Source organism: Orycteropus afer, unplaced genomic scaffold (assembly GCF_000298275.1).
Source record: "Orycteropus afer afer isolate SDZICR_OR568_19922 unplaced genomic scaffold, OryAfe1.0 scaffold00017, whole genome shotgun sequence".
NCBI lineage: Eukaryota > Metazoa > Chordata > Mammalia > Tubulidentata > Orycteropodidae > Orycteropus > Orycteropus afer.
In genome coordinates this window covers 14,818,110-14,830,407 of record NW_006921604.1, presented here as the reverse complement: position 1 = coordinate 14,830,407, position 12,298 = coordinate 14,818,110, and the positions used below count along the sequence as shown (strand labels likewise).

Sequence of the window (12,298 nt, the reverse complement as noted above, 5' to 3'; positions counted from 1 at the left end):
CAACTAATATTACCTAAATACCCCAGGATAAAATAAACTCACTCATTGTGTATAGCTTAAATTTGTATGCATTTGAATCCCTGCTTTTAGTAGGAATGCCATTTTAAAGTCAGTTTTCTACACATTTATTTCATTGGACTCATGCTTATGATGTCCTTACCCCATGTACACTCCAAATCCTTCCCAGTCTCTAAGGAATTAGAGAAGAGCTCCAAAGAAGGTTCAAATGTACCTGACATGAAGGTGAAAAGAGGAGAAACTAGCTACAAAAATGACTGCAATTATGATAAAACTGTGAGAAGTACTTGAAATCTGCTAGAAATATTAAGAAACAGAAGTCACAATTCTACTTGTTCTTGTGAGAGTATAAATTTGCAAACTCTTCACCAATATAAAGAAATCATAAACTCTCAGAATCCTTTAAAATATTTTAGCTAATGCCTATGGATATAAGGAGGAGCTCTGGTAGCATAGTGCCTAAGGCACTTGACTGCTAACCAGAAGTCTGGCAGTTCAAACCCACTAGCCACTCCTCAGAAGGAAAATGGGGCAATCTACTTCTGTAGTGATACTGCTTTGGAAACCCAAAGAGGGGTCGCTATGAGTGGGGTCCAACTCGACAGCACAGAACAACAACAACAACATGGATATAAGGAAGGCACTCTGATGGTACAGTGGTTAAAGCATTCAGCTTCTAAGCAAAAGGTCAGTGGTAGGAACTTACCAGGGACTCCACAGGAGAAATATGAGGCAGTCTGCTTCTGTAAAGATTTACAGCCTCGAAAACCTTATGAGGCAGTTCTGCTCTGTCCTATAGGGTCACTATGAGTCAGAGTTGACTTGATAGCAGTGAGTTTTTGTTTGGTATGGCTATAAGATCAAAATTCTTCAGTTTTCAAGTCCTTCAAACCTTGTAGAGATAATTAAGAAATGTCCGTTATGCTAGTTGAGGACAAGGGTGTAAAGGAGAGGCACTGCCCTGCTAAATTCATGTAGCAAAGGATATTTAACTCTGTCTTTACATCTTCAGCATTGATATGAAGACTGCATGACTAGAGTGGAGATGGGAGGAGGAAGAGAAAAGAATAATTATCTCCATCTTCTGGAGAAATATTTAGGTCTGGAATAGTAAAAGTACAATTCCTTATCCAACGCACAGATAAGGTCACCTATCCTTCTATGTGTCTGACAAACATGAATCTTGTCCTTGATGTATGTTGCTTTACCTTCTCCAGGTAGTAGGTCTCTCCCATAAATGCATAAATTATATCCACATTTATTTTCAAGAACATCAGGAAGAATCTGGTGAACAAAGTGTTCCACAGAACTGGTTCCATCAGAACTGTGTTTGTAGTTCCGTGGATAGATAACATAAGCATCATAGATCTTTCCATCTGAAAATGAAAACAAGTGAAACTTCATTACATGGGCCTAGAAAATACTTCCACTCGTCTGTCAGTTTGTCATAATGTGGTAGATTGCAGGTTGCTGTGATGCTGGAAGCTATGCCACCCTTATTTCAAATACCAGCAGTTTACCCATGGTGGACAGGTTTCAGTGGAGCTTCCAGACTAAGACAGAACAGATTAGGAAGAAGAATGAGATCATCCACTGAAAACCATGTGAAATACCAGTGAAACATTGTCTGACTATACTGCTAGAAGATGACTTCTCAGGTTGGAAGGCACTCAAGATACCACTAGAGAAGAACTGCCTTCTCAAAATAGAATCAATGTTAATGACATGGATGGAGTAAAGCTTTTGAAACCTTCATATGCTGATGTGGCAAGACTAACAATGAAAAGAAACAGCTGTAAACATTCATTAATAATCAGAACATGAAATTATGAAGCATGAATCTAAGGAATGTGGAAGTTGTGAAAAATGAACTGAAACACATAAAGATCAATATCATATACATAGGCAGACAGGTGAGAAGATAGATGTGGACAGGAGAATGGCAATATATCCATAACTATAGATAGATTTAGCTGATGATAATCCTACATGCGTATTTACATGGGCTACATAACGACTACTTCTTGGGTTTCCAAGGTGGTATCTCTATGGAAGTAGATTGTCCAGTCTTGCTTCCAAGGAGTGGCTGGTGGGTTTGAACCACCAGCCTTCTGGTTAGCAGTTAAATGCCTTAGGCACTATGCCACCAGAGCCCTCTATTATGGAACTAGCAGAGGACAAAGTTGGGGTAGCTTTTTAGCCACAATCAAGTACCTTGAGGGAGTGAGTCACCAGGCTTGTGGGCTCAGCTCTATGGTCTTGGCACAACATAGTACACAAAAATATTATTCTACTTCCTACCTTGGTGAGTAGCAACTGGGGTCTTAAAAGTTTATAAGCAGCCACCTAAGATGCAGCTATTGGTCTTTCCCATACAGAGCAAAGAAGAATGAAGAAAATCAAAGACATAAGGAAACAATTAGTCCAAGGGACTAACGGACCACAGGAACCTCAGCTTACATGACCCTGAGACCAGAAGAACTAGATGGTGTCTGGTTACCAATGCCAACCAATTGGAAAGGGATCAAAATTGGAGATCCTGGATAGAGTGAGAGGAACAACGTGGAACAAAGTTCAAAAACCCAAAAATGACTAGAATTACTGGTCAGATAGAGACTGGTGAAATTTCTAAGACTATGCCTCTGGGTTATTTTTCAGGCCTCTAATTGGGCTCACGCCAGCAAGTTAGCTCTCATCCAAATAATAGAAAGAACTACAAACTGAACACCTATCACAAGAAGATGCAACCCTTAGAATAGTCAACCATGAGAGACTGAAAAGGCAGTATTTGCATAGGGGGAAAGTTAGACAGACAGGCATGCATAGGTAAGAAGGACACAGGGAAGGGTTAACCGCAGGGAGGAGGTGAGAAGAGAGCTGTTCCACTGTGCGTATTGTAATAGGTGCTGCGAAACAAAATGTGTAATGTACTGTTGAGTGTAAAACAAATCTGCTTTGTAAATTTGCACCCAAATCACAATAAAAAAATTTTTAATCAATATCTTAGGCATTAGTGAGCTGAAATGGATTGGTATTGGCCATTTTGAATCAGAAAATCATATTTTTTACTATGCCTGGAATGACAAATTGAAGAAGATTGGCATTACATTCATTGTCAAAAGAATATTTCAAGATTTATCCTGAAGTAGAATGCTGTCAATGATGGGATAATATCCATACACCTATAAAGAAGATTAGTTAATACTACTATTATTCAAATTTACCCACCAACCACTAAAGCCAAAGAAGAAGAATTTGAATATTTGTACCAACTTTAGCGGTCTGAATTAGACCAAATATGCAATGAAAAGGTATTGATAATTACTGGTGATTGGAATGTGGAAGTTGGAAAAGAAGATGCTTCGGTAGTTGGAAATTATGGCCTTGATAAAACAAATGCTGCTGGTGATCATATGATAGAATTTTGCAAGATCAAGAAATTATTCATTACAAATACCTTTTTTCAACAACATAAACAGCAACCATACATGTGGCCTTGCCAGGTGGAATACATAGGAATCAAATTGATCACATCTGTGGAAAGAAGTGATGGGAAGCTCAAAATCATCCATCAAAACAAGCCCTGGTGCTGACTGTGGAACAGAACATCCATTGCTCATATGCAAGTTCAAGTTGAAGCTGAAAAATATTAAAGCAAGTCCACAAGAGCCAAAACATGACCTTGATTATATCCTACCTGAATTTAGAGATCATCTGAAGAACAGATTTGACTCATTGAACACCAATGATCAGATGAATTGTGAGATGACAAGGACATTATACATGAAGAAAACAAAATGTCATTAAAAAGACAGAAAAGAAAAGACCAAAATGGATATCCAAAGAGACTCTGAAACTTGCACTTTAACAGAGAATTGGTAAAGTAAATGGAAGAAATAGTCAAATAAAAGAACTGAATAGAAGATTTCAGAGGCATCTCAAGAAGATAAAATAATGTATTTTAATGAAATGTGCAAAGACTGGGAATTAGAAAACCAAAAGGGAAGAACATGCTTGGTGTTTCTCAAGCTGAAAGAAGTGAAGGAAAAATTCAATCCTTGAGTTGCAGTATTGAAGGATTCTATCAATATCAGCAAAATATTGAACAATGAAGGAATCATCAAAGAAGATGGACACACAGTCACGGTACCAAAAAGAATTTGTCAAAGATCAACCATTTCAAGAGGTAGCATATTATCAAGAGCCGATGGTATTGGAGGAAGAAATCCAAGTTGCACTGAAGGAATTGGTGAAAAACAAGGTTCCAGGGATTTACAGAATACCCAGTGAGATGTTTCAACAAAAGGAGGCAGCACTGGAAGTGCTTACTCATTTATGCCAAGAAAAGTGAAAGACAGCTGCCTGGCCAACTGACTGGAAGAGATCCATATTTGTGCCCATTCTAAAGAAAGGTGATCCAACAGAATGTAGAAATTATAGACCAATATCATTAATATCTCATGCAAGTAAAATTTTGCTCCAGATAATCAAAAAATTGTTACAGGGAACTGCCAGTAATTCAAGTAAGATTCAGAAGAGTGCATGGAATGAGAGTATATCATTGTTGACATCAGATGGATCTTAGCTGAAAGCAAGAATACCAGAAATATCTTTACCTGTGTCTTATTGGCTATGCAAAGGCATTCAGCTGTGTGGTTCATAACAGATTATGCATAACATTGTGAAGAATGGGAATTCCAGAACATTCAATTGTGCTCATGAGGAACCTGTATATAGACTAAAATGCAGCCAGCCATTCAAAGAGAAAAAGGGAATATTGACTGGTTTAAAATCAGGAAAGGTATGTATCAGGGTTGTATCCTTTCATTATACTTATTCAATCTGCATGCTGAGCAAATAATTCAAGAAGCTGGACTATATGAAGAAAATGTGGCATTAGAGTTGGAGGAAGACTCATTAACAACCTGCGATATGCAGATGACACCACCTTGCTTGCTGAAAGTGAAGATGACTTGAAGCACTTACTGATGAAGATCAAAGACTACAGCCTTCAGTACAGATTGTACCTCAACATAAAGAAAACAAAAATCCTTATAACTGGACAAGGAAGAAGCAACATCATGATATATGGAGGAAAAAATGAAGTTGTTAGGGATTTCATTTTACTTGGATCCACAATCATGGCCCATAGAAGCAACAACCAAGAACTTAGATGACTCAGATGACATTTGCGTTGGGCAAATCTGCTGCAAAAGACCTCTTTAAAGAGAAGACTAAGGTATGTCTGACCCAAGCCATGGTATTTGCAATAGCCTCATATGCATGTGAAAGCTGGACAATGAATAAAGAAGACTGAAGAAGAGTTGGGAGCTCTGGTGGCGTAGTGCCTAAGGCATTTGAGTGCTAACCAGAAGGCTGGCAGTTCAAACCCACCAGCCACTCCTCAGAAGGAAGACCAGGAAATCTAGTGATACCGCCTTGGAACTATGAGTCAGATCCAACTCCATGCATTTGAGCTGTGGCGTTGGTGAAGAGTATTGAAAATACCATGCACTGGCAGAAGAACAAACCAATCTGTCTTGGAAGTACATCTGAAATGGTCCATAGAAGTGAAAATGGCATGACTTCATCTCTTGTACTTTGGTCATGTTGTCAGAAGTCACCGGTCCTTGGAAAAGGATATCTTGTTTGATAAAGTAGAGGGTCAGCAAGAAAGGGGAAGACCCTCAAGGAGATGGATTGACATTGTGGCTGCAACAATGGGCAGAAGCATAGTAGGCATTGTGAGAATGGAGCAGGACTGGGCAGTGTTTCTGTCATGCATAGGGTTGCTATGAGTCAGCCCCTAACAACAAAAAGTCAAATGACTCTTAATAGATAGTCCTCACTGAGTTATATAGTTGGTGGTGAATACACCTGATTGTCCAGTTTTCTAGAATCAAGATTCTATGACAATCCACTGCTACAATACATGATAAGAAACTCAATCTTCATCCCAAAGTTTTCTTCCTTTTTATTGTCTCAGATTGAATAAAATGGTATGATTGAGAACAAATAAGAGGCTTTATAAGTTAGTAAAAATCATAAGGAAAGGCTTGATTAATGATCAACTGATAAGTATTTATAGTCATGGAGAAGGTGTTTTCTGCTACTGGCTAGATGCCAGTTTCTTCCATTTCTCCAACCTTCCCCTGGGGAAGTAAAAATGCTAAATGCTAATTAATAGTGGCAAAAGAATAGACAGTTTTAAGGGATTTGAAATTTCCACAAGTCAAACAATTAGCTCCTATTTGAGGCAACCATGTGGAAAAATGTAGCACATATCTGCCTCCAAGTGAAAGAACAGTGATCATATTGAGGAAGCAGTATAGTCTTTTTAAATATGTATACTTATGTGCATGGGTAAGACTTTGTATAGAATAGAGTTTCCAGCAAAATACACGTGTATTTTGCTGAACCGATCTAGCCTCCTCACATCTGGAAAGCAGGAATGATTTTGTTCATATTACTTCACCAAAATACATTTTACAACATATTTAAACATCTGAGCTTGGGACAGATTCTGTTATTGGTAATTTATTAGGAACAGTTATTGGGGGTTGTGAGCTGTTGTGATGAATCTCAGGACCAAGGGGAACTATGGGGAAGAATGGAAAAATGGCCTCTGAGAAGGCTCAAGAAAAGATTCATTGATGATGTTAGCAAGCAAAATGAAATATGGGTTCATCACCATAAGCTATTAAGAGATTACTAGAAAAATAGCCAAAAGTCATTATGGGACTTTTTCTTTTGGAGAAAAACTTGAAAATGGTCACTTACCATTTCTAGTTTTGTAAGGTCTAACTATGTCTCTCCACAGCAGAGTAAAGTCAATCCAGAACACTTTGAGCAGTATTGCCAAGATACTGATTAGGGTTAACAATACACTAAATCCTGCAACAGTGTAGTAGGTGTTTTGATGATCAACTATTCAAAAGATAGAAGGAGGAGAAAAATTGTTATTAGTATCATGGAAACAAGGTAAAGGAAATACATACATGTCGGCTTCCATTGGGAGAACAAGAAATTCATGCCCACTTGGAATTTTCATGGCTGCTTTTGGAATCAGTAAATTAACATTCATTGAGCCCCTACCTTGTATAAAAGGAGCCCTGGTGGTGCAATGATTAAGTGCTCAGCAGAAAACCAAAAAGGTGGTGGTTTGAACCTCTACAGCTGTTCCGCAGGTGATCACCTCCCATGAAGAATACAGCCTAGAAAACCCTAAAACCAAAAACCAAACTGACTGCCATCAAGTCGATTCCTACTCATAGTGACCCCTGTTGGGCTTCCAATGCAGTAATTAGATTGCCTCATCTTCCTTCCACAGAGATGCTGGTAAGTGTGAATGGCCAACCTTCTGCTTAGCAGTCAAATGCCTTAGGCAGTACGCCACCAGAACTCCTTAAGGGACAGTAAAAAATCAACTCAACAACACCAGTTCAAATCAACAGAACAAAACCAGTTCTATACCTGCACCAGGCTAAGCATTGGAGGGAATCCTAAAGGATATCAGAGATAGTTCTCACTCAACTGAGACATAGATACTCATGACAACTTAACTAAAATAGGAAGTCTTAGAGGTAAAAGCTGGCACAGGCTTTTAGAAGACAACTTCACTCCATGCTTGGCTGAGCAAGGAAGACTTCCTGCAGGAGGAGGTCCCAGGAGGATGGGTAGGACTCAGATAACTGGTAAGACATAAGGAAATGTATTCTTTACAAGAGGGATTATTGAGAGCCAACATGAAGAAATGTGTTTTCTGAAGTAATCTAGTTTTGGAAATAGTGGAATATAAGATTAGAAAGATGAGTTAGAGCTAAATTCTAACAAGACTTGAGGACCTACATAAAGCATTTTGTGGGAGCCATTGAAACATTTTGAGCAGGGTATAAACAATGAATGTACTTCTCAAACAAGATTAATCTAATGGTAGTAGAAGGTAAGTTTCTGTGGAAAGAGACTAGAAGCAGATGAAACAGAATTGAGCACAAATTTCTTACTACTTCCAGTGCAAGAGGGTTGAAACATGTGTGATAATGGGAAAGGAATGGACAGGTCTTAAATGGGGGAAACTAAGGAGAAAGAATCAATAGTTCTTGGGGACTTACTGTGTCTAAGTGGTTGGTGGCATAGGAAAGCAGGGAATAAGAAGATCCATGTAAGTCTTTAAAGCATTTTTTATGGAAAAAAATTACCTAGACACACCTCTTCTCTTATGCTGAACATTGTTTAGCCACCAAAAAACTTTATCCTGTACTCATTGTTTCACAAAATATACATACAACATGGTCCCCATCTTTAAGGGCTTGTAGCAGATACATACATGTTGAATATAAGTACTGCAATCATTAATGATATTTTTGCTTATTTAAATTTACTTTCCCTTTTATAATTATCTTAGGAGTCCCTCTTAAAGATGAAAATGAAAAAAAATCTCAAATAGGATTTGATTATATGGTTCCTTTGTTATATTCATCTTAAGTCTTGCAACATTGGTTTCCAGTCTTGATACAGGAAATCACTGGTCCTTATTCACAAATTCATCCACCACCCCTAAAAGCTCATCAGTTACCTGAGCATCCAGCACTATGAAATCAAGAGTTATCAGGGTGAGGTACTCAAAGCTGGGGAAAAAACTGAAAATTTGCAGAGAGCTTACTGTCTGCCCTGCCTTCAATTTAAATGATAAATATTCCTCAGGCAAATCATTTCAAAAGAATTCTTCTCCAGTTCACTCTTTCTAAATATATTCTCTGAATGCATGCTGGAAGTCTATGCTTCTTGTGGGGATTGTTGCAAAGTAACTATGTCTCTGCTGGCTGCTTTCAAATGTAGAAAAGAAGTTAATCCAAGACCTTAAAGTAAGTTGAAGTTCAATATCTTCCTAATGCATAGTGATTTTAGAAATATATAGGTAGTTCTTGTATGTGATGACTAAATAGTAAATATTTTCTCTCAGTGTCTATTAACATGAAGACACTGACTTTTTGAATCGTGATTCTGCTCCTCTACGTCTATGGCACTTGGTAAGCTATCCAACTTTTCCTTGCCTCAAGTTTTCGTCTATAAAATAAGGATGATAATAATAGTCCCTCCTCCATTGGGTTGGGAGTAAGTAAATGAGAAACTAAATGTAAAGTAGCTAAAAATGTCTGGTAGATCATTTATAATGAATCAATGTATACTATGATTATTATTATAATGGTCAGATATTCATTTAATCAAATATGGGGACATAAGCTTTTCAGTTATTTCTTAAACTCAAGATAATGCTGGAATTTGTTTAATTCTATGATTAGAGAGAAAGATTTCATCATGATGATTCAATAACAGTCACAGTTTTTGTTTAAGATATGTAGTTGTTGAAACAAAAACAGATTGAAGATTAACAGGTGAAAGACATCAAATACAAATAAAGTAAAAATAACAAAATCAACAAGTGCATGTAACATTAATACAAGTCCAATACACAGGTATACTAGAGAGCATTCAGAAAATGAGAACATAAGCAAAACACGGAGATAAGGACGACAAAGGCAGTGCTAGGTAGGAAGTGTGGGTTCCTTCTTTCCTCCAGGATCCAATGTGCCTACCACCACCACAGATACTGGCCTAATGTAACATTGTGACATGCCCCATACATCTCAAGGTAACAGAATTATAACTGACCGAATCATGGCGGCACACAAAACACAATAATACCATGTTTTTAAACAAATATTGTGAACATTATCTTTTTTTTTTCCAAACCACACAACCCCTTTGTGCATTAGTTTCCTGTGTGTGCTATGTGTGTTATGTGTGTGTGTGTTTCTTATATGTTGTTGTTGTTCTTATGTGCCATCGACTCAGACCCAACTCATAGCAATCCCTCCTTGGGTTTCCGAGGCAGTATCACTATGGAAGTAGATTGCCCCATCTTCCTTCCGAGGAGTGGCTAGACATGTTATATCCTAAAAATACAGCACTTAAAATCATCTACATGAGTCGTGATTCTTTTTAGCCACTCTTATTTAGTCATATTCTATTTTATAAAAGCTTACAAATGAGGAGTTAAAGTAGAAATCAAACAAGAAAAGTCCCAAGCATTCCCCTAAGATAGAGATGTACAATGACTAGATCAAATTGGTGGTTTATTTACTCCTCAACCCTAATTTGTTTTTGTCATGTTGCGCTTCTGTGTTGTTGTTGTTATTTGCCACTGAGTCAGCCCCAACTCAAAGCGACCCCTCCTTGGGTTTCCGAGGCAGTATCACTACAGAAGTAGGAATGCCCAACCTTCCTTCCGAGGAGTGGCTGGTGGGTTTGCAGGCGCTTCTGTGTATTTACTCAAATTCATCTGTGCCATACACTACTAGGAGCTCTGGTAGCATAGACCCTAAGGCACTTGACTGCTAACCAGAAGGCTGGTGGTTGAAACCCACCAGCCACTGCTCAGAAGGAAGGTTGGGCAATCTACTTCCATTAGTGATACTGCCTCGGAAACCCAAGGAAGGGTCGCTATGAGTAGGGTCCAACTCGATGGCACATAAAAACTACAACAACAATACCCTACTTAAGGGTTTGAACTGAGAACTTAACCTTGGGTTATTTGGCAACTACACTGAATAAGTCCTCCATAGTTGTAAGGCCATTAAAAGGCATGATGAGTGCAAAAATATAATACGAAGTTTTCTCTCCACAGTTTTATATGGGATAAAATGCTTCATCTAATAAACAAGATGCCTTAGCATAGATATACAAAGGGCAAAGTCAGGACATTTACAAGTTCTCAGGAGCAAAATTTTGTAAAATTACTTTTTGTGATAGTACTGCTTGCAAGTGTATACTCAGAGAGCAGAAGAAAGAAGTCTGCATTTGTGGGCAGGAGAATTTCATTATTGACATGGCTTAACATTGTCTGGGTTTGGTAAGAATAAAAAGCACAATGACTTTTAGATAGCTTTATTATTGTTTTAATATCTTCTATGGACAATATATCCCCTTGTTGCCTGCACTCAAGACAGACCACTCGCACACTCTGCCTTGGTAGATGTGAAATAAAGGTAGTCATTGTAGCTATGTCAGAACCTGTCTAACTCCTGGGGTACAATGCAAATCTAGATCAGCCCAAGGCTGATTCCTATGAAGTGGAGGTCAGACATATCTCCACTCTCCAACCTTTTACCAAGTCTGACACCAATCATCTCTCTAACTTCTCTTTTGGATTCAGTAATCTTTTGCAGTGACCACAGAGAACCCACAGATCATACTTAAAATTAAGTCACTTATTAAGGAAGCAAAAGGTACAACTCAGGATCAGGATCAACAGGCTACAACTCAGGATCAGCATCAGGAAACACTCAGGCAAAATCTCCATTCTTCAGTGCAAGAAACCTCTTTCAACTCCTCTCGGCCATGCAGGCTTCCTCTCTGGCCTCTAAAGACAAGTCTCTTGGCCCCTTGAGAATAGGCTTTTCTCAGCCCCCTTGTAGACATGCCTGTCTTGGCACCCTCAGAAGACAGTCTTCTTTGTTTTCAGTCTCCCTGATGTTAGCTCTGATGCAGAGCCACTTCTAAGCCTGTGGCCACCTTCAGTGTTATATCCTTTGACTTATGTTACAGTTCTTTTAAGAGGTTCCTTGCTGCTTTTTCTCTCATCATTCTTGCCTGTTCTCCTTTCAGCCTCTTCCCACTTCCTGTCTGAAAAACCTCTATGAAGTGGGCTCATAATACATAAACTCCTTGTCCATTTCAAGGTGTGGTCCTCCCACCAGGGCTATGTACTCACTAATCCCCTAAGCAGGCCACAGACATTTCATTTTTGTAGTAGGCTATAGACACTTCGTTTTCACAGTCTACTAACTAATCTCTGCAAAGTGCATACCAATCAGTTGCAGCCCAAGTTGTTTACAAAATACCCAGGAAACATCATTCAACTTGGACAAAAGAACAAACCCTCTAGGGTAGAAAGATAAGGCAAAATAACTCCTCAGTGTTTAGGGAGAAAAGCTTTCAAGCTGTTTTTCCAACCAAGGCAAAAGGCAACGTAGAGGAACTATTTCACCACAGCAGACCATGAGTTTTTGTGAAACAAAGGTTGCACTTGAAAATGTAGTGTAATCCGGAGGTGGGGCAAGATGGCGGACTAGGCAGAAGGATTGCACAGACCCTCTTCAACAAAGAAAAGGGAAACCAATTAATACAGACACAGAAGATAATCTTGGACCCCTGAGCCTTGAAGGAAAGGATGCAGATTTGAACTAAACCCCAACTAGCAGAAGAATTTGCGTGAAAA

At 38.6% G+C, this 12,298-nt stretch overlaps 1 protein-coding gene across 1 annotated transcript in view; it reads right to left on the bottom strand.

Annotated features, from left to right (window-relative positions):
- The window catches only part of IL1RL1 (interleukin 1 receptor like 1), a 32,473-nt gene that overhangs the window by 3,060 nt on the left and 17,115 nt on the right, over window positions 1-12,298 (bottom strand). The window contains exons 8-9 of the mRNA XM_007959543.2: window positions 6,799-6,945; window positions 1,227-1,394 (exon numbers count right to left, since the gene is read on the bottom strand). Coding sequence (XP_007957734.1) covers window positions 1,227-1,394; window positions 6,799-6,945 — 315 coding nt within the window. The remainder of the gene's footprint in view (window positions 1-1,226; window positions 1,395-6,798; window positions 6,946-12,298) is intronic.